The sequence below is a fragment of the Grampus griseus genome (genome assembly GCF_964374135.1).
Source record: "Grampus griseus genome assembly, chromosome: 7".
Classification (NCBI taxonomy): Eukaryota; Metazoa; Chordata; class Mammalia; order Artiodactyla; family Delphinidae; genus Grampus; species Grampus griseus.
In genome coordinates, this window is record NC_139001.1 from 50111409 (window position 1) to 50135160 (window position 23752).

Here is a 23752-nt window from a genome sequence, read left to right on the forward strand (position 1 = left end):
GGACTGTTTAATGTTGGCATGTTACCTTGCACATGTCAGTAGCACCTGAGGCCATCTTGACATAATTAGCTCAGTATAATTGATTACAGTTATGATATCTAATCAGTAAGAAAAGCCTGACTTATTTCGCTGTACCCAGGTTGTGAAAGCAAGCTAATCACATATCTGAAAGACTTTTAAAAAATATTATTAAAATTGAGTGTAAAGGGGCTAGCTTCATTTACATTTTCATTCATAATGGAAAATGGTACCATTGTATGAGGTAAATTGTATTTTCGTTAATACAGTGTGATATCTTTCATACAAAGATGTTAGATCTGACTGACCACACTATACTGGGGCATATATTTAGTGCTTTTCTAGTACTAATGATAAAATTAGTTTCATTAGTTTGCATTAATTTAACCATCTTGTGACCAGAAATCTTAAACTTCCAAGATTTTTCCTGGTGCAAGTTAATGTGCTCAGGTGGTGAAATAGAGATTATTTTAATTTCTTTTATTGAACTTTTTATTAATCTTTGTTTCAGTTACCGAGTGCTGCCTAACAGACCACCCCAAATCTTAATGGACTTAAAACAACAACAACTCATTTCATATTCTGGGGTTGATTGGGCAGTTCCTCTGCTGGTCTCACCAGCCTTAGGTCACAGCTGCGTTCATCTGGTGGGTGGTTGGGGCATGGGGCCTGTTGGGATAGAGGATGTGGAACCTTCCTTTCTGTGGGATATGTTAGCTTTCTCACACATGACACTTTAGGACAGTGTTCCAAAAAAGAACAAAATGTGAAGTTATAAGGCCTTGTAAGTTAAGAGTATCATTTCCGCTGCTTTCTCTTGGTCAAAGCAAGTCACAAGGCCAGCTGGGATTGTAAGGGTGGAAAAATAAACTACATCTCTTGATGAGAGGAACAGTAAAGTCCTATTGCAAAGAGGCATGCATAAAACCTTTAATTTTTTTTTGCCTTTCTGTTCTTTAAAAAACAAAACTCTTTGCTTTTCAGAATTAATTTGAACAGATGACAGCAATATAAACTTGAAAAAGATCACTTTAGTATATAAAATGAAGAGGTTGAATTAGAGTTCTTAGAAGCTTCAATCTGTGAGATTGATGAAGCTACAATTAAATAGAAGTATTTTCTGAGAAGAAAATAGCCTTAGCTTTGCTTATCCCTATACTACTTTTGTCATGGTGTGGCAACTTGAATTTTAAAGTGTATTGAAGAGGTGTTTTGAACTTTGAAATCTGATTGACCTGGATTAACATCTTAACCCTTTTCTAGTCTGTTTCTATATCTGGAAAATGAGGATAAAAATATACCATGACTGGGAAGATGAAAAAAATTCTGGAGATAGGCGGGGTGATGGTTGCACAGCAATGCAGATATATTTGTACGTGTGAACTGCACACTTATAAAATATGGCTATATTGGTAGACTTTGTTATGTTTTACCACAATTTAAAAACTGAACCTTGCAAAGTTGTGGTGAGGATTTAGTTTAGTAACAAATATTAAACATTCAGTAATGCTTATTTACTAGGCAAGTGTTAGGATAACTTTCCCTAAAATTTATTTACTACCTTTTGCTCAGAAAAATGCATTTATGAAATATTGAATGCCAGTAGAATCATTTGTATATAATAAAATGAAAGTTCAACAAGGTCCCATGAACCTTTTTTAAAATGACTAATCTTTGTGTTAATTTGGATTTTCATATAATCTTAGGAGATTTGCTTATATTTGATATGAATATGTCATTTTCTTTAAATGTTTCTCATTTCTTATCCTGTAAGGACATAATGAAGTATTTTATCCAACAGGGATTTATTCAAGGGATTAAATTACCACTCCGTGTTAGGATACATAAACTCATTTGAGACATGAATTGATACCTGATATTGCATTCATTGATAATTAGTACAATTTAAAAGTTGATTCTATGACTTATGTTGAGAAACTTGAAGATCATTTATTTATTCATTTAAAGTGCATCTACTGTGTGCTAGTATCTAGACCTTGGATACAAGAGCATGAAATAATACAAACCTCCTTTCCTCTGTGGAATCTCAATTCAAGTTAGGATGTTAGACAACAAACAACTAAAGTGAATAAATACGTACTTTTATTTGGAGATAAGTGGTAGGAAGAAATAGAAAGCAGGATGAGGAGTAAGAGAGTAACGTGGGTGAGAAGACTATTTTAGGTAAGTGCACAACAATGGCTTCTCTGAAGAGAAGTGAAGTGAAGGATTGAGCTATGTGAAGAAGTAGAGAAGAGCATTCCAGACATGATAAAGAGCAAGTGCAAAGGCTCAGAGGTGGGACCAACCTTGGTGAATTTATTTGATGAACATAGCACGCAGACCAGTATGACAACTACTGTGAGAGGCTGGAGGAGCATGAGGGGAGATGAAGTTGTAGAGACAGGCAGGGGTCCTATTCAAATTTTATTCTGAGACATTGGTAAGAGACTTTGTATTTTAAGTGTGATGGGAAACTTATTAAAAAATTTTTTTAAAACCCTTTATTTTGAAATAATATTAGACTAAAACAAAAATAATACAGTGAGTTCACGTATACTCTTCATCCAGTGTTAATATCTTGTATAACCTTCATTGGAATCATCTCTTCAGGGTAGTGTGTTACCTTATAATGTCCACTCTCCTGCCACTATATGGAGAAGACTGAAGAGGCAAGAGCAGAAGTACAGAGATCAGTTAGTAGTTAGTAGTCCACATGAGTGTTGATGAGTAGAGTGGTGGCTGGACAGTTCCTTAAAAGAGGTTTATGGGCTTCCCTGGTGCTGCAGTGGTTGAGAGTCCGCCTGTCAATGCAGGGGACACGGATTCGTGCCCCGGTCCGGGAAGATCCCACATGCCGCGGAGTGGCTAGGCCCGTGAGCCATGGCCGCTGAGCCTGCGCATCCGGAGCCTGTGCTCCGCAACGGGAGAGGCCACAACAGTGAGAGGCCCGCGTACCGCAAAAAAAAAGAGGTTTACACAAATAGCCTCTCAGCACTCTTATTTTAAAAAGCCTGGTTTAGGGACTTCCCTGGTGGCACAGTGGTTGGGAATCCGCCTGCCAATGCAGGGGACATGGGTTCAAGCCCTGGTCCGGGAGGATCCCACATGCCATGGCGCAACTAAGCCCATGTGCCACAACTACTGAGCCTGCGCTCTAGAGCATGCAAGGCACAAGTACTGAGCCCTTGCACTGCAACTACTGAAGCCCCCGGGCCTAGAGCCCATGCTCCGCACAAGAGAAGCCACCACAATGAGAAGCCCGTGCACCGCAACAAAGAGTAGCCCTTGCTCACTGCAACTAGGGATAGCCTGCATGCAGCAATGAAGACCCAACTTAGCCCCCCCAAAATAAATAATAATAAAATTAAACAAAAAAGAAAGAAAAGCCTGATTTAGAATATCATACTAAGAAATTGAACAAAGCCTTCCCTGAACCAAATTTCTGTACTTCGTTGTTTTTTAAGAGGAACAAAATACTAGCATAGTTTAGGTCAAGAAAAATAATTTATTATGCATAAGCAGTTTCGATGATGAAAGAATATTTGAGATGGGTGAATAAAGGACTTCAGTCACTTTCCTTTATGTTGAAAATCTGAGTTAGCTCTCTTAGTCATTGGTTCCTTATTGTAATTTGCTAGTATCTTTTCTTTGAAAGAATGAAAGCTAGTAAATACTAAATTTCAATCAGTTTTTTAGATACTTATATTTTGTGTAGAAAATGCTTCTTAATTGTACAAAGATTAATTACCAAGATTTTTCATTGCAAAGATATGATCTTATTTTGTGATCTGCATGGCTATTTATCCTGTTTATTTTGTTTCTACACATTTTACTTAAATTTTAAGAATAATGTTCCACAGTCAGAAGCTTTAATGAAAGCATTGTACAGATATTTTGCTCATATAGTTAACCCATGTATCCATTATATGCTTTTAAAGTGTTAGCGAATATTGATAGAATCATTTCTCAAAATTGTACTTTTCTAATGTTCTGTTCTGTAGCATCAAACAATCTGTTACTGATCTATATTCTTAAACCATTTCCTACTTTTTATTTACTATAAAACAAAGAGATAATGGGAAAAAAACTTGTTCTGGTTGTTGAACCTAGAAGTTAAATACTTTTTGATAGTGTCTGCTCTACTTCACTTTAAAAACTAAAATAGGAGCATTTTTTTTCAGTTGAAGCCCAGGAGTTGTAGACACTTTTATTCTTTGTTGTTATAGTTGAACTTTCATGCAGAGCTTTATGGAATTTATTTTCATTAAATAAGGAACATAATTGTAACTATATGTAGAGACATTGAGGGAATTTTGTGAAATACTTGTATGTTATTTGGAACACTGCCTGGCAAAGAGAGCATGCTCAGTTAAATATCAGGTCTTATTAGAAGTACTATGAGTAGTATTGGGATTATTTAAAACAGCTTTATTCTTGCTTATTTTGGAGAAGTGGTCTGTGAGCATCTTCTGTTATTCACTTAATATTTAATGAGCAGATTCTGGGTGCCAGGCACTGTAAAGTGTTCTCATGTATATTATCTTGGCTAAACTGCCCACATCAGCTCCCATTTTGATAATGGGGGTATTAGACTCTTGAGAGGTTAAGTCATTTAGCTGTGATTTCACAGTAAGAGGTGGGTGTCACTTGCTAAAACATGTCATCTGACGCTGACATATAAAGGTTTTTTAATATTGTCCTAATCACTCATCTGATAGATGTTTATATTGTGTACTTCTTTATGTGCAGAGCTGTTTGATATGGGCTGTGGAGTTTGATACACTGTCTCATAGTGTTGCAGGTAACTGATATAAGGTAGAAAGTGATATTATTAGAAATTATACACATTTAGAGTAGGGAGATGTTATTTGCATTGAGGGAAAAAGTTCAATCAGGGATGTTTTCTTGAAAGTCAACATTTAAATTGAGTAGTTTAGGAGTAGTAGGATTTGGACATACGTGAGTGGTGGAATTTGGACATCTCAAGAGAGAAAACAGTAAAGAAAACATGAGATGTATGTAGAAAATAGTGAATAGTTTGTTTTGGCTACTCTGTATAGTGTGTGAATGGATGTAGGGGAAATTTAGATTGGAAAGGTAAATTAGGACCAAATTATGTAGGGTCTTAAAAACTTGAGTAGTTATTTTGAATTTAGATATCCTTTAGTTCAGTAAATTTGTTTTAGCCAGTGTAGAGGCTAGTTACATACAATTTGGGGGGGAATAAAATTGAATGAGAAATTGAGACCATAATGAGATTTTACTATTAAAAAGGAAGATGGGGGGGCATGTGGAATGGTAGAAAGAACACTATCAGGAGCATGGATATGAAATTTTTAATCCTGGCCTTGTCATATTAAGTAGTTATATAACCTTGGGAAGATTCTTTTAAGTTCTGTGAGCATTAGCTTCTTAATATGCAAAATGAGAATTTGTATAAAAGATCCTTAAGGCCCATAATAAGATGGTGACTGTGTCATTTTTTGTCCAAAGTAGGACACTGAAATTGAAAGGAGGCACTGTTAATAATTAACCCAGTAGCAACCAAATTATACTTTTGCTTTTTATCCTATTATATTATGAGTTTACTTTCACCTGTTACCTTGCAAAGTTCAAATTTAAAGTACTGAAAAGTAGGGGAAAGGATTAAGACGTCAATTGTATTTAATGTTATTGAACAAGGTAACAGAGGAAACAGAGTCATTTAAAAAGGTGTCTGCTTGATGTTGTGAGTGGTAATGATTAAAAGTGTGCTTATAAACATAGAATTGTTTTGAAACATATATTCAAAATAAAGTCAACTACTACCACAGATAAAGTTAGAACGGTTACATACATCACTATAAGTATATGTCTCAGTTTGCCTGGCATATAGGGGAAGTAGAGATACTTCGTTTACACTTTTTTACATGTCCTCAGGGACTGCCGTGTCTAGGGCACTTTACAATAGTTGGGTCTACCAGAATGCTGTGCTTGCTGTTTTTTGTTTTGTTTTGGTTTGGTTTGGTTTGGTTTGGTTTTTGCTGTACGTGGGCCTCTCACTGTTGTGGCCTCTCCCATTGCGGAGCACAGGCTCCGGACGCGCAGGCTCAGCGGCCATGGCTCACGGGCCCAGCCCCTCTGCGGCATGTGGGATCTTCCCAGACTGGGGCAGGAACCTGCGTCCCCTGCATCGGCAGGCAGACTCTCAACCACTGCGCCACCAGGGAAGCCCCTGTGCTTGCTGCTTTTTAAATAGTCTTTTAATAGTTTTTTTAATCTCCTGATGTTATGCTCACTATTGTAAATTTTCTGACTTATCATAATGGTTCAATACAATTATGTGTAGAGGCACCTCTCCCCCAACACTCCTGTGTAGGTGTAAGTTTAAGAACTGATTGAGGGCCTCAAAACTGTATGGGCTTTGATAGCAAGTTTGATATTTTGAAGCACTTTCTCATATTTTCTGGTTTTCTCATGTTCTAGGTGAATTATTTTATATTTAATGTGCATTCAGATCACCTGGGTATCTTGTTAAATGGCAGATTCTGATTTGGTAGGTTTTAGGTGGGCCTGAGATTCTGCTCTTCTAACAGAAGTGGAAGATGTGGAAGTTTCTATTCTGTAGACTACATTCAGAGTATCAGATAGGTTCTAGATGTTTTTCCGGAATTCTGGCAGACTTATGATATATGATGTTAAATATGGCTGGATTCTTTCAGAAATTATATTAATAGTTGTTTTAAAGAGAAAACTTAGGACTTTTGTAAATTTAATAATACAGTTGATTGAAATAATATTTGTCTTTTGTATTCACATTTCCTTCTTCATATGTTTACCAGTGTCTTAACTCTAGTTTTGCTTCTTTCTCATATCTTTTTTGTTGTTTTGGTTTTTGCTTTTCTTTAATGTATTATTGTGTTTTGTGGATCTGGTCAGGGAACCGTTACTGTATTTTATGTTTGTATCTACATTTTATTTTGCATGCGTAACGTGGCTTTGCCTGGATGTTCTTTTTGGTAAGTTCCAAATTTATAAAGCATATTGTTTTTTGTAGTGTAAGTTATAATGTTTTTCACCTTCTTTTCTCCCACTTCTAGTAATGTGGTCATGCTCATGAGTTTTTAGTTTTTTTAAAGAGTTCATTTGATAATTATTTTTTCCTAACACTTTCCAATTTTCCTTAATAGTAGTGCAGTTTGGTACTAATCTGCTTTGATTCGTTTTATAGCCTCACAATGTCAGTTGCTGGTCACTATTAGCAGTTGCTGTCTCAAGTATTTTGGTTTTTTAAAAGAGCCTTAATCATCTAGAAATATTGTCCTAAAAGCTTGTGCTTCCATTTAGCAATCATAAAAGAAGATAGTTTGTAGTAAAACTAAATAATTTTGTTCTCTGTAAACAATGCATTCTAATTTTGTTTTCACAGCAACAGCTTGCACAACTACAGAAAGAAAAATCAGAGATTCTGAAAAATCTGGCATTATATTACTTCACATTTGTAGATGTTATGGAATTTAAGGTATGTATTTTAATGTATAGAATTTAACATTTCAGAGATAGATTGATATTTGTTAATCATATAAATTGTTCTGTCACTTGTAGATAATAAAATTAGAATTCTTCTAGAACAAAAATTCAAAATACATTTTATTTGTGTGTGTTTTCTGAATTTAGTAGTATACATATAGGTAAAAGGTTTAAATAAACTTTTATTTTCAGGACCATGTTTGTGAATTGCTGAATACTATTGATGTTTGCCAAGTCTTCTTTGATATTGTAAGTATTATTTTCAGAAAAATTTCCAATTCTTCTGTCTGTTTCTAGTAGAACTAAGGGGATCAAATGCTTTTCTTTAGAGAAAATGTAAATGATTAGTATATAAAGTTTCAGCATTGTTAATTTGGCTTGTATTTTTTAAGGTAAGGAGTTATACTGTATTTTCACTTGTTTATTTGATTGTCATTGAATATAAATCTTGTACATATTCGGAAATAGTTGTTAATTTTAGTATTTTAATAGGCCCAATTTTAAAAGGTTACACAAATAATCCTTTTCTCTATAAAAAGCATACTTGATAAAAATCTTTCTTGATAAGTCAATTTCTAGATATAGGAAGTCAAAGTGAAAAACGTCTCCACTGACTTAATGGTGAACCTATTTATTTATTTAATACTCCTTTTTTCTTGCTTAGTGAGATTTGCTTTCATGTTTATTATTTTTCTGGTTTTGGTTATTCTTTTAAACTGTTAGCAGTTTGAATAGGGTGATCACAGACTCTGTTTCAGCCATAAAATTGTGTCACAAGCACAAAACTATTATCTATAACTCCAAAATTATAGGCATTTTTTTGGTGAAAGGAATTAGATAGAATTTCAGAAATGGGGATAAAACAAATAACTATAGAAAATTATTAGCTTTCAGTAGCTGCCATGAAGATTTTTGTATGTGTGCTTAAAAGTTTGTGGAATAGGAAGGAGTTGAACTTAATGGTTTTTTTCCCGTAGACTGTAAACTTTGATTTAACGAAGAACTACTTAGATTTGATCATAACATATACAACACTAATGATACTGCTGTCTCGAATTGAAGAAAGGAAGGCAATCATTGGATTATACAACTATGCGCATGAAATGACCCATGGAGCAAGGTAAACCTGCATTATAAAAATCTGTGTGAAATTCCCAATTAATTTTATGGCTTACAACTCAGTGATATTTGATATGTCTGTTTTAAGTGACCGAGAATACCCACGTCTTGGTCAGATGATTGTGGATTATGAAAACCCTTTAAAGAAGATGATGGAAGAATTTGTACCCCATAGCAAGGTAAGAGCTGGTTTTTAGGGGTGCTTCAATAGGCATATGAGATAGCTTAAGGGTGGATAGTTAGAGTGATAAACTACTTTTAAGAAAGAAAATTATAATGAGATGTGAATAATAGTTATGCATGGTTTTATCTAATTGTGAACCAGAGAACTCATTAATTAGATTCAGAATAGTGAATAGAGATTCAGGAATATATTGATCCATTGTAGTTTTTAGGTTCAATATAGTGTATATAGTGAAGTTTAGTATTTGAGAATGTCTATATTTGTATCAGATTGCTTGGGTTCTAATCCCAACTCTGCCAATTACAGTGTAATACTGGGCAAGTTACTTAACCAACTTCAGTGTACCTCAGTTTTCTTACCTGTAAAAGTGCAGTATTAAATGAGTTACTTTGTAAAGAGTATTTAGGTACATAGTATTTAATAAATTTTAGCTATATTATTATAATATAGCCTCTTAATGAGAGAAATACTACAGGAGTTTTGTGATAATTTGGCATGTCTGTCTTTTATGGTATATTAAAAAACTAGTTCTTAATGAAATAGTTTTGGTTTAGAGTCTTGCCTTTATGGCTTCTCTGAGGGAGGGCTAGTTCCTAAGCACATCAAGGAAATTTACAGGTATCCTCATTATTTATAGATAAGGAAATTGAGGCTGGAGAAGTGATATGATGAAGTAAGCCATTTGGTAGCAATAGTGGCAAAACTAGAGCTAAAACCCAGGATATTAGAATCTTGGCCCATTGTTCTCTTTGAATGATGAGAGTTAGATTTTTTTTTTTAATTTATTTATTTTATTTTTGGCTGCGTTGGGTCTTTGTTGCTGTGCGCGGGCTTTCTCTAGTTGTGGCGAGTGGGGGCTACTCTTTGTTGCGGTGCATGGGCTTCTCATTGCAGTGGCTTCTCGTTGCGGAGCGCAAGCTCTAGGCACGCAGGCTTCAGTAGTTGTGACACATGGACTCACTAGTTGTGGCTTGCGGGCTCTAGAGCGCAGGCTCAGTAGTTGTGGTGCACAGGCTTAGTTGTTCCACGGCATGTGGGATCTTCCCAGACCAGGGCTCGAACCCATGTCCCCTGCCTTGGCAGGAGGATTCTTAACCATGGTGCCACCAGGGAAGCCCGGAGTTAGACTTCTTAGTCATACAGTATTTTGTATGAATCTATGCTTTTTTTTTGACATACAGTTGACAGCAAGAATTTTCCTTCAGTTTTCTTACTCCCATGAAAATTCTGAAGATGCATTTCCAGTTTAATTTCTTTGCATAGCTGTATTATATCTACAAATTTATGTAGGTTTAATGTCTTGGAGTTAGTTGAATCATTAGTTTGAAAGAGGCTAGTAGATGACATTAGTTTTGAAGTAAAAATCAGCATTGTAGATGAAAGTGCCAGGATTCCTCAAAGTGCTGAGCAGATCATTGTTGTCTGTCTCTCTGATTTTGATAGTCCTTTTTCCTCACCTAGAAATGTCTTCCCTACTCCTTTCCTGTTTTTTCTCTGGATCTGTTTCTAACTTCTTGCCAATCATGTATGGCCTTGTTTTTAGTTAGCCACTTCAAATTTGGTTTTTTTCCCAGTTAGTTGATGAAAATTTCTTTTAAAGGCTGTTGGATCTCTAAGTTCTCCATAGCCATTAGCTTATATTAGACAATTAATAATTACTTGAGGAGAATTGTCCATTTAAATTAGACCAGTTTTTTCCTAATCTTGAGTTTTCCGATGTTCTGTGATATCTCAGGGTTTTGATAGAAAGACCATCATGTATTTGCTAGGATTTGTTAAAATTCAGTTAATTTAATTTAAAAAGCTATTCTGAATCACTTGGTGGAGTGTGATAAGAACAGATTCCTGGGCTTTACTCCCAGAGGTTCTGGTTCAGGCAGAGCCCTGGATTCTCTTTTTCTGAACAGACTTCCCTGGCAGTTTATGTGCAGCCAGATTAGAGAACCACTCGTACAGAATTTTTAGGAAGGAGGAGTGAATAGCAAAGAATAGTTAAAAACAAGCAAGAATCAGATGAGATGAAAAATTAAATACCTAGATAGTAAAGCTGTAATTAATAGACCAAATGGCAAATAGAAGTTAAGTAATTTATTAAGATAAAGTACAGTGGGTTATTTTTAGAAGGCATTCTTTGAAGAAATATGAAACATGTTGAGCTCTATTAACACTTAGTCATGTAACCTTAATGTCTTTTTCTTTCAGTGAGAGCTATTGAGTAGAAAGTGATGCACAAAATGATTACCCTAGACTCTCTACCCTTTTTGAAATAAAGATCTCAAGATTGCCAAACATTTTCACCTGAAGAAAGTAACATGATTTCTTGAGCTAAGCTTTTGCTGAGGAATGCAGAATCTATGTAGCTTCATGACGTTAAAAAAAAAAAAATCTAGAGGCGGATAACTGGAACCCACCTCAAATATTATATGGAGCGTAGTTGTAATTATACCCTTGTTGTTTTACGATGATACAGTTAGAAACACACAGCAGTTGTAGCTGGAATTTAAATGGAAATTGAAAAAAAACCCCGTTTTATTCCTCAACTTTCTTTTTTTCTATTTAATTAGTCTCTTTCAGATGCACTGATTTCTCTTCAGATGGTGTATCCACGAAGGAATCTTTCAGCTGACCAGTGGAGAAATGCTCAATTATTGAGTCTCATCAGTGCACCCAGTACAATGCTTAACCCTGCACAGTCTGACACTGTATGGTTCTGTATTTTCTTTTTTGAATGAAAATAGTAAAGTTGATTTTTTAAAAAAAATATCAGTTAAGCAGTGCTATTGCAGTTTTTCTTCTAATAAGTATTAGCCTGTCAGTGAAGTTTATTTATTGTAAAATGCTCAGTATTTAAATCATACCATTTAGTTTTTGTATTTCTAGATTCTGATGCTAAGTTAGTAAAATTAGTAGTACGAGTATTTTCTTCTAAGGTTTAAAAATTTGCTTAGCCTTATTATGGTAGAAAATTTGGAAGATTCAGAAAATTATAAAGAAGAAAACAAAAATCATCCCAAATCTCACCAACTAGAGAAAATCGCTGTTGTATTCTGTTACATTTCTTTTCAAGCTTTTTTCTGTGTATATGAACATAGATGTTACGCATATGGAGAATACACACACATAATTACTGATTTGGGTGAGACAGTGAACATCGAGGTACATAAATCTTTTCTTTAACTTGACTAAAATTTTATCCTTTGGAATACTGCAAACTCTGCGATAGACTTGGGAAATTTGGAAGTATTCATTTACCAGATTGAAAACAATTTAGCAACAATATTTTTTAAAGAGAAGTTTCAGGGTGTGTAACTGTGAAAGAGGCACAGCTTTCATTGTCCTTTATGGACTGCAAGTATAAATATAGGTTATAAAACTTTCATCCAACTTTTCAAATATGTTGTGGTGGTATTTGAACCAAGAGTTGAGTAGTCAGACTTCTCAGGAGGAAGAAAAGGAGGAGTGACTCAGTACAGAATATTTTTTTTAAGAATTTCTTTAAGCCACAAATTTATATTTTCTCTTTTTAAGATGCCTTGCGAATATCTCTCTTTGGATGCCATGGAAAAATGGATTATCTGTAAGTAAAATTGGTTAGTTTTTGATTACCCCCTCAGGTTTAAGTTTTAGAGAAAAATAACAGGTAACATGTATTACTTTTGTGCCAAGCACTGTACTAAGACTTCTATGTACATTACCTCATTCAATCCTTATACTCACCCTGTTAGGGTAGATGGTCTATTTTATAGATGAGGAATCTAAAGTTTCGTCCACACAGCTAGTAAGTGACAAAGACAGAGAACCCACACTAAATCCAAGGCTGATGGTCTACATTATATTTCCTCTCAACACGGCCATCCAAACTAAATTTTTATTTTATTTTTAATGATTTTCTTCATATTGCATTTATTCAGTTAAAGTTTTTGGTCTTAATTACTTTAGTATATGTAATAGATGACTCATATGTTTGCATGGGAGATAAAATTACTTGTTTGCACTCCTAAGAAGTTCACAAACTATGGGAGAAATAGACACACAGATATAATATAAATGAGAATTGCTATAATTTTTTCTACCACCCCAGGTCCACTGGCAGAGGGGAATAATTTTGAGCAGTTTGTGCTTTTTAGTTCTTATAGTTCTTGTTTCTTAATTTATTAACATTTAGGTACTATTTGATGACTTTTTATTATACTGTTTCTAAAACTGGTGAAGGACCAGTTTTTCTTTTTTAGTGATTTTTAGATTGATACTTTTATAAAATACAGTGGAACTGAATTACTGGAATTATCAGAAATAAAGTAATAAGCAAAGACAAAATGAAAGCCCACATTTTAATTATTAGATTCAATTTAATCTAACAATTTGATTGTTATTAGGTTTCTACTTATAAATTGCTGTCAGTGAAAAGTTTTCTAAATGAAAGTTTCTAAATACTCTCAGTTCTCTACTTAATCTCAGTATGCACTGGCAGTTTGAGTAGCACTGTTATTAGTATGGAAGAGGAAGAATTTAGCACACACACACCCTGCCCTTAGCCATTTTTATTAATTATAATTTTTATGTTGATCAGGTTTGGATGTTTATATTTTCTTTTATAATGGTAGTTAAGGTTTTCGTGCTTTGTTGATTTAAAAACACAACTTTCAGAGTATTGATTTTGCTCAAAAGTATGGTGATCCTTGACTGTTTTATGTTTATGGATGTGTGGATAAAGAACTAGTGTGATTAGTAGAGTTAGGTGGCATGAGTTAGGTGACCTCTAGCATTAAATAGGACTGTTTCCCCACAGTCTTTACCTTAAAAGGGAATGCTGAATGCAGGCTTTGTGTAATGAGCCAGGAATGTGAGTCAGAAGACAGACTACCCTAAGGGGAAGATACCTGGGCATGGAAAAGGCAAACAGATTTGGGATAACCACAATTGCCCAAAGTAAGGAATGTTTACTCAGTTTTGCTGCTTTCATTTATTTGAGCCTTGAGTAGAATTAATAGAATTAGGTCAAACTGTGCACTTCTCTTTTTGACATCAATTCCCACTCTAGGACTTTCTATAGAAGATGGTCTACTTTCTTTAGAGCTTTGCTCTAGATTAGTTCAAAGGCTAGCAGTATCACCTAGGAACTTGTTAGATATGCAGAATACTGATCTCTACCCTAGACCTACTGAATGAGAAACTCTGAATGGATCCCAGCAACCTGTGATTTAATATGCCTTCCCAGTGATCCTGCTAGAAAGCTAAAGTTTCAGAGTCACTGATCTAGATTATAGCCTAGGACCAAGCATTGTTGAGGGTCTGCAATGTTGAGGACCCTGCTCTTTTGAATGCAGTTACACCATAACTTATCCTGATATTCTTTTCAGGGTCTGTTCTTACTCTATTAATTACACTAAGAGGACTCCTTGGGAAAGACCTCTTTTTAAATTGATAGTACAGTCTTTCTGTCTTCAAAGATTTTCTCCAACTTTCTTGTCTAGTATTGGTCTTCTATCTTGTTTTCTAATATTTTTATGGCTTAAAAAAATTTTTTTTTCCTGTCCTTTTATTGGGACCTTAGTGGGGAAAGGAGGTTAATGTGTGCTTCAATTAATAAATTGTCTTCCTAATCTTGGGCTATTTTAAATTAATTTACCTTTTATTGATCTTATCATAAATAAATGAATATATCTTAATGTATAATGTGACTCATATCTTAAAAAAGTAAAATATACAGTAACCCATAATGAAACTGATAATATTCTCAGAGAAATTTTATTATCAACAGCAATCTTGTGAATCTAAGTATACATTGAGGTACAAGGCACTAAGTGAAATTTCATTGTACTAAGGGGATTAGAGTATAAAATGTCAGTATATGGGACTTCCCTGGTAGTACAGTGGTTAAGAATCTGCCTGCTAAAAAAAAAGAATCCACCTGCTAATGCAGGGGACATGGTTTCGAGCCCTGGTCCGGGAAGATCCCACATGCCACGGAGCAGCTAAGCCCGTGCACCACAACTACTGAGCCTGCTCTCTAGAGCCTGCGTGCCGCAACTACTGAAGCCTGTGTGCCTAGAGTCCATGCTCCGCAATAAGAGAAGCCACTGCAGTGAGAAGCCCATGCACCACAACGAAGAGTAGCCCCCCCACTCGCTGCAACTAGAGAATGCCCGTGCACAGCAATGAAGACCCAATGCAGCCAAAAATAAATAAATAAATTTATTTTTTTAAAAAAGTCAGTACACGAGGCAAAAATCTTTACAAAACTTCTCAAGGATTTTTAAAATTTTCATACAGTATGTTCTATTTCTTTGGTTACGTACTAGATCAAATAATTAGGCTTGCATTTAGGGGCCCTGTTGTATGAAAAACATCTTAATATATTTCAGGAAATTTAAGGAAGTTCAATGTACTTTTGTTTTTGTTTTTTTTTTTTTTGCGGTACGCGGGCCTCTCACTGTTGTGGCCTCTCCCGTTGCGGAGCACAGGCTCCGGACGTGCAGGCTCAGTGGCCATGGCTCACGGGCCCAGCCGCTCCGCGGCATGTGGGATTTTCCCAGACTGGGGCACGAACCCGTGTCCCCTGCATCGGCAGGTGGACTCTTGACCACTGCGCCACCAGGGAAGCCCCAATGTACTTCTGTATGTATGACTTCTCAATATATGCTTAACAGTTAGCTTGCTTGTATAGTGACCCTTTAAAAGGAAGGTTGAGCTAAGAATAAAAGACAAATGGCAAGTTAAATGTTAACGATTCAGGAGTTTAAAGATGGGAGTGACTATTGAGAGTCAGAGGGAAATCTCAGAAAATAGGATTGAATTTGTAACTGGCCAGTACGGTACCTAGTTTATAATACGCACTCAGTAATGTTGAAAGAATGAAAGATGAGGTTCTATGGCCTAGAATAGAGCGCTAGGGAGGACATCAAGAAACATACAGCATTACACATTTGTGTAGGATTTCTAAATTAGATGACAGAAGGTAAAAGATACTCAAATTCATATGATAGAGAACAGCGTAATATATTGAAAGAATATTGGACTTTAATGGTAACTGCTTGAGGCAAAGTCTAGCTCTAATACTTTATTAGTATAACTTTAGTCAAGTCATTGACCTTCATTTCTTCAATTATAAGAAAAGGATACCACTGGTTCTTTCTACACTATAGGATAATCATGTCAAAGGACTTATTTAGTAACTATAATTTGCTATGAAAATGTGAGATGCTATTTAATTTCTTCTGGAGATTTAGAAGAGTAGATTAGCTTTTTCAATTTTTGTAAAAACTGTAATGATTACTGTATTATGTGTAAATTGGTAGCTTCTGATCTCTGGCTTAAAGTATCTTTTACTCATTTTTTAAAACCACTTCCTTCTCAACCCAGAAGTGACATTTTTTCCTACACATTTCATCAGTGTAGGTTCAAAGCACTGGTTTTGCAGAGTACAGAAAATTATAATTGAAAAAGAGAAATATTGCTGGTATCTTGTATGTATATGTATTATTAACTGTCACTTAAAAGCCTCAGTTTAGTGATTTGTTAATGTTTCTTTACTTTTAAAAAGCTACCCTGTAACTGAAATAATCTAACTTTGGAATACTTTTATATTTGCACTTCTTTTTCATTTGTTTAAAGTTGGATTTATTTTGTGCCATGGGATCCTAAATACTGATGCAACAGCACTGAACCTTTGGAAGCTAGCTCTTCAAAGTAGCTCTTGCCTCTCTCTCTTTCGGGATGAAGTTTTCCACATTCACAAAGCTGCAGAAGACTTATTCGTAAACATACGAGGGTATGGCATTTTCAGTTTTTTTGTCTTTTTTGGAGAAGAGTAGTGAGTGGAATATCTATAAAAGTTTTGGGGATAGAGAAGGATCATATTACACAAGAAGATGTAGCCTATACCAACTTACCAGTCACACCAAGTTGTTTTTAGCAATGATCCTGATATTTTTTACAGGTAATTTCACAGGTTAAAAAATCTAGTGTTCCTGCCCTTTCAAAATGTGCATTCTAGGAGAAAGAAGATATGTACTGTTTTGCATATTGTAATATGGTTTTAGACATAAATATTACTAAAAGCACAATGTACATTTTAAGAGTTGAAATTTTTAGAAGTGCTATTTTACAAGTGTATTTTAGAATATCTTGCATTTAGAAAAGTATATGAATCAATCAAAAACACTTCATTAATTATAACAAGTACAGAAGTCAGACACTGCAAAAAGGAAATCATGTTTCCTTATAATAAGGAAGTATTCTAAGTGATTCATTCCCTGTAACACAAATGATCCTCAAATTTGTTTTCTTGGAATTTTTAATGCCTGCATTTGTTGAATTCAGGCTTGGTTTTAAAATGTTTTGAAATTAGGAGCATCTAAAATATCCTGGGGGTCCCCCGAACCTGAAAATATTGAATAATTGTGTTGGGTTTGTCAGCTTCATAGAAGTGAAATTTACCTACATTTGTTTTATATCCAATTCAGTAATGTCCTAAAGAAATTGAGATTTTAAAAAATCTATTAGTTATTAAAACGTAAAGCTATGTCTTGTACTGACAGTTTAAGCCACTATACTATCTCAAATTTTAGTGTGCATGTGAAGTACCCTGGGATGCAGATTAAAATCCAGGTTCCTGGGCATCACCTCTAACCTTCTGTATCTCCTTTATCTGTATCTTAGAGAGATTAAAGAAATCTGCCCTTCCCCCCCCCAGTAGTTTATTGAGGTAAATTTACAAACAGAAGAATGCATAAATTTTAGGTGTACAGCTCAACAAGTTTGCATATGAATACCCTTGGTGACCACTTAGATGAAGATACAGAATATTTCCGTTATCCCCAGAAAATTCTCTTGTGCCTCTTTCTGATCAGTACTGCCACCCCTGATCCCTCTCGCTCTAGCCTTCTCAAGTGACCACTGTTTTGATTTTGTCACCATAAGTGATTCTGATATTCTCATGCAGGTAGTCTCTCAGTCATAGTACGAGAAACAGTACCCTCTGTATTTTTCAACTCTTAGTTCACCTTTTATTATATAGGGTGGAGTACCTGGAAATATCCTGTGTCGTTGTGGGCTTTGTCATTTTCTGATTGATTCAGTTCAAAAATCCTGAAACTTATGTGATGTCTTAGCATACTGACATCCTGTCTGTGGAATTATATTTAAATATATGTAAACATTTAGAACCAGACAGTCTCCATATATCGAGTGAGCATATGGTACATATGGTACAGATAAGTTTAATGGCATCATGAAACTGATTGTCTTTTTGTTACGCCTTTTTTTTTGTCTGTGCCACACGGCTTGCAAGATCTTAGTTCCCTGACCAGGGATTGAACCTGGGCCCACAGCAGTGAAAGCCCTGCATCCTAACCACTGGACTGCCCGGGAATTCCCTTGTTACGCAAATTTTTGTTAAATTTACCATTTAAGAATCTCTGTATTTAAAGTTGAAAAGTTTTAATTTTTTATTAAATCGTGAGTGATTGATCCAACTTAAAATGTGAATTATTATAGTAATTACAAGTCAGACCACAAGTATAAGAGCTCATTATTTATACAGGTCAGTGATTACAGAATTAGTGTATTTTGGACATTTCCCTAAAGAACACAAAAATCTTAGCGTACTTAATTTAGAAGTTGAAGTTCTTGGTCTAAGTGGTTTTAGCCAGGTTGTCAGGAAGATAATTTTTCTTTAACATTTTAGGAATTTTGAGTTTTTGCGTTTAGTAGTAAGGAAATTAGCATATATTTATTAGCGTTTATTTTTTAGATGGTACCTTCAAACTGTTTGATGTTGGTGTTCAGTTTCTTTTATTTAAATGTTTTTAATTCGGAAAAAAAAGTGTTTTTTTAAAAATGGTGAGTAAAAATCACCCATAATTCTGTTCCTTAAAATGATTTAAAGTAGTCAGATGCTTTCCTGCCCCAGTTTTCTCCACCACAAAAGCCGTATTCCCAGTCACTAGTATTGATCACTAGTATGTGTCCTTTGAGAAATTTTTTTATGCTTGCAAGATAGCATAAAAAGTCAAGTGATAAAAAGCCAGAAGTAATAGCTTTGTCAGCACTTCCAATTTTTGGAAATCACTGCTAATTATATTAGAAGTATAATTTTAATATCTCTATTGGGGGTTTAAGGAAGTGTATTTAATAAAATAAAAATCTACGTGGTAAATTTTAATTTTATTACTGGATTTTAATATAATATGAGATTTATTTTTCTAAGAATAGTTGATTGGATACTTAAGGTGGTAGAAAAGGATGTGGATAGACTTCTTCCATGTATTTCCAGTTTGAAGGCCAGTTTTTCTTGTTGATAATAAGACATTTTTAATTGACTAGTATTTGACTAACTTATTTTTACTGTTATTGACCAAATTAAGATTAACATATTTCCTTTTTTTTTCTTTTTGCTCATAGCTATAATAAGCGTATTAATGACATAAGAGAATGCAAAGAGGCAGCTGTGTCACATGCGTAAGTAGTTCTAACTTACCTGTGGAACTTTTAATCAAGAATTCCTTTCTTAAAGCATTATTTTGTTGAAGTGAGTGCAGATTAATGGTGTGTAAGATATGGTCGTAGAAGTGAAGGACTTTCAACCAACGAGGAATAAGTTTATAACCTCTGTATCTGTACCAGAGTACAGTGTATTAACACCAACATCTCTGTATTGGTGCTAATGCAGACAGATTTTAAGTATTTTTGAATTGTTTTTAAAAATGCTCTAAGGAATACTATACAGAGGACTTTATTTTGGTATCATTCAGTTCTCTTACTGCCACTATGCTTTGGTGCCAATACTTTGCAAGTTACGATGATTTTTATGATACTTCATGAAAATTGACATATCTTTACACTCTCCCAAATGATATTTACTTTTCAAAGTACGTTAATCCCATACCTTTCCCAAATTTTAGTAAATATATTTTATTAGTAAATATATAAATTAGTGTATTTAAGATGTTTGAACAACTTTTCAATTTTCTCATGAATAATTTGATATTTCATTTAATTGTTATGTATGATATACTTGTATAGAATAGTTTCTCCAGTAAGTCTAGGTAATGTAGAGATAACATTATCTGATCCATCAGTATTTCTATAAGGCAGAGAAAAGATAAGCACCATGGTCACAGGTAAAAATATAAAACCACAAGAAGTTTTAGAATTTAGGTTTAGGCTGTAAAATGGATATTGGGAATTTAAATCATCTTTATTCATTGCTAACTGTAGTATATTATTTCCCATGCATTTTTTCACTTGAATAAAGTACTTATATTATTATAAAATCATTCTCTAGTACAAATAACATACTTTGGAATGTGTTAGAATTTCTTTCCTGACCTACAGAAATACATATGATTATGACTTATTCATGTGTTAGACCCTAGGCAGATATATGGTGTCTCAGCTATCTTTTATAAAGATCTTTTAAAAGTAAGGCATTTTTATTCCCTTTATTTATTATATAAAACAGGTATAAATAGTGAGGAGTAGTAATTCTTATCCTTCATTAACACGTGCCATAGTACTCCATATTTTCTCTCGATGTTAATATTCCTTGCAGCGAGCCTGAGTAGCAAAATAATCAAAACATTTGCCCACTTTCTTCTTAGATATTACACCAGATGTGTTTATTATTGTCAGTTAAAAGAGAGCTTGTCATTAGAATTATACTGACATTGTAAAGGTACTATATATTAGGCATCATGAAAGATGTATTTTTTTGAGTCAGATGTCATCATCCCTGCTTTATAGATGAGAGGCTGAAGCTTAGAGAGATGGAACCTGAGGTCACATAGGCAAAGATTGGGTTTTAATGTGTCTTCTAAAATTAATCTGTTGTGTCACAGCTTAATTTCTGGTGTTGCATATTTCTTCTATCAATACTTAGTTTTTTGGCATATGGTGTGTGTGGTGTGTGTGTGGCCATTTATTTTTTGCAACTATCTAAATTTTAAAACTTTTTTGGAATGGTGTATGTTTTGAATAGTATGAGGAGTTGGAATTCATAGAATATTCTGTGATTTTTTTTTCCTTGTTAATGTGTGAGAATAAATTTTTCTAATTTGTATTTTATTTTTAAGATACCTAGTACATGAATATCTATGATTATCCTTTCCTCATCTTTCTGTTTTTGAACAGTAGCACCAAATAGATTTCATCCCAGTACCTTATTGAATATAGCTTTTATTTAGTCAGTTTCTTTTTTGTTGTTTTGTTTGGGTTTTTTTGCGGTACGCGGGCCTCTCACTGTTGTGGCCTCTCCCGTTGCGGAGCACAGGCTCAGGACGCGCAGGCTCAGCGGCCATGGCTCACGGGCCCAGCTCCTCTGCGGCATGTGGGATCTTCCCGGACCGGGGCACGAACCCGTGTCCCCTGCATCGGCAGGCGGACTCTCAACCACTGCACCACCAGGGAAGCCCCTATTTAGTCAGTTTTATATATTTAATAGGAATATACTTAATAAAGGAGGATATAGATTATCAGATATTTATTAAGTTATATTTATTGATTCTATGTGGGGGTGACAAGTATACAATAGAACAGTGCTTACTTTTGAGGATTTCACAGTATAGTTTATAGAGTGCTAGTCTATATGATACTAAACTGGCAGAAATTATTCAGAAATAGACATCTGTATATTGGGAAATACTTCTTGAAGGATTGGTCTTGAAGTTTGGGTAGGATTTTGATAGCTAGAGAGAAGAAAATAAGCATGGTTAAAAACAGCACAAGAAAGGCAGGGATAAAGATGAGATTGGAAAGTCACTTAATGACAAACACATAGAAGATATTTGTAAGGGCTTCTGTTTCCTAAGAAAACTTTGGAAGTTGACCCTGAAATGATGTTATTTAATTGCCAATAATAAGTTTACTAGAAACAGATAAACTGTAATGGTGGGTGTCTTTCCCTATAGCGGTTCAATGCACAGAGAAAGACGCAAGTTTTTAAGGTCTGCACTGAAAGAATTGGCTACTGTCCTCTCTGATCAACCTGGCTTGCTAGGTCCCAAGGTAATTGATTTAATCCTTATTTCAACTACAATCAGTGTATCATATTAAAATTAAAAAAAATTTTTTCTTCTCTCTCTGTGAAATTTTACAAAACTTTGAGTCAGGGACTACATAAGTGTATTTTATATTTAGCTGAGAGTGGATTTGCTGACTTGGCACTCGTAAATCAGACCTTCCTGCATTTTCCTCACATCTTGCTTATGTGCATGCTTTCCTTGATACATTGAAGTTTTCCTCTGTTTTCTCATTTCTGTCTTTTAAAGTTGGTATTATCAGTTTTGCTAATGACTTTTCACTTGGAGAAAGATTATGAATACGTTTTGTTTTTAATCTTTGCATGAGAGTAAATAATGTTATTATTATTTTTTTAATATCTATCAGGCACTTTTTGTTTTTATGGCATTATCCTTTGCCCGTGATGAAATTATCTGGCTACTTCGTCATGCAGATAACATGCCAAAGAAGAGTGCAGATGACTTTATAGATAAGTAAGTTTAGCAACATTTAAAAAGTATAATATTTGTATATTTTGATTTATGGGCTGTGGAATTTGGGGACTAAAGTAACATTATTTTTAAAAACTTTTTTTAAGGCTTTTCATATTTGTCGTAATGGAGGGAGTATTTATAATATATCGTTAGGTGATATGAATTACAATGCAAAGTCAACTTTAGCTTAGAATTAGGGCTTTAAATGTTTTCTCTTTAGTACTCTAGGTGGTCATAGAATTCTTGTTTGTTTTCTTGCTATAGTATAGTATTTCTTATGGAATTCATGTTTCAAAACTATGTACTACACAAAAATTTGAATAAGAATCCTAATGGAGTTGCAACTGTGTCATTTGTAATATCTTTCTCTCACTTTAGTCCACGGTCCCTCAATACAAGTTAGGTAAATGAATCAGAGAAATAAGAGCATACAGAAAAATCTTACTTCTCCCTAATACTGTAATCTTCTTTCATTTATGATTTTTTAATGATGTATTTATGAGATGTCCTCATTTTATTTTTATTTTGTATTTTCCTTTATCAGTCTTTTATTCTTAGCTTTTTTTTTTGCTTTCCATGATTTATTTATATGAAATAATATAAAAAGAAACTAGTTGACATTCAATATTTAACAGTGCTTTTTCTAAGGAAAAAACTTAATGTAGCAATATCAAAGGCATTTCATATTTTCCTTGATAACAGTGAATTTAATTTTTGAAATATTTTTCTTGAATTTTTTTAAAAAGGCACATTGCTGAATTAATATTTTACATGGAAGAGCTTAGAGCACATGTGAGGAAATACGGACCTGTAATGCAGAGGTATTACGTGCAGTACCTTTCTGGCTTTGATGCTGTTGTCCTCAATGAACTTGTGCAGGTAAAAAATTATGTCATATTCTCCCTTTTGTTCCTTATTTCCCTCCTCTCTAATAACTGATTTATTTGCTCAGTAAACATTTACGAAAGTAATCTTTTGCCAAGTGGTGAAGATACAAATGTAAGTAAGTCATGGTCATATTTTGTTAAGGGGATCATCATCTAGAGGGGCAAAAACATTTTGTTGTAGTTCAGTGTGATGGGCATTATGCTTACGTGTGTATAAAACTCATAGTGAACACATGCAGGGAATAATTCTTTATCTTGGGGGTGGAGAGGTACAGTAACCAAATTATAGAGGGTCTTGCAAAAGAGGAGGTTAGTCATAAATCAGATTTAATACTTAGGAAGATCACCCTGACTCAGTGTTGGTGATAGATTGCCTGGGGCCAAGTGAGGATGCAGAGAGATCAGAAGAAAAATTACTGTAGTAGGCTAAGTGAGAGCTGCTGAGAGCCTGAACTTGGGCAGTGGCTATGGAGATCAAGAAGAGTTCATGGAGACATTATAATTGATAATTAAGTATTAGAGGAAAACAGAAGATAAAT

At 34.5% G+C, this 23752-nt stretch overlaps 1 protein-coding gene across 1 annotated transcript in view; it reads left to right on the forward strand.

The window, feature by feature from the left end:
- NCKAP1 (NCK associated protein 1) overlaps nucleotides 1-23752 on the forward strand; it is a 98405-nt gene that overhangs the window by 27864 nt on the left and 46789 nt on the right. The window contains exons 3-13 of the mRNA XM_082658454.1: nucleotides 7430-7522; nucleotides 7723-7779; nucleotides 8508-8650; nucleotides 8738-8828; nucleotides 11398-11535; nucleotides 12362-12410; nucleotides 16448-16604; nucleotides 19238-19294; nucleotides 21742-21838; nucleotides 22220-22326; nucleotides 23073-23205. Of these exons, the coding sequence (XP_082514580.1) occupies nucleotides 7430-7522; nucleotides 7723-7779; nucleotides 8508-8650; nucleotides 8738-8828; nucleotides 11398-11535; nucleotides 12362-12410; nucleotides 16448-16604; nucleotides 19238-19294; nucleotides 21742-21838; nucleotides 22220-22326; nucleotides 23073-23205 (1122 nt within the window). The remainder of the gene's footprint in view (nucleotides 1-7429; nucleotides 7523-7722; nucleotides 7780-8507; nucleotides 8651-8737; nucleotides 8829-11397; nucleotides 11536-12361; nucleotides 12411-16447; nucleotides 16605-19237; nucleotides 19295-21741; nucleotides 21839-22219; nucleotides 22327-23072; nucleotides 23206-23752) is intronic.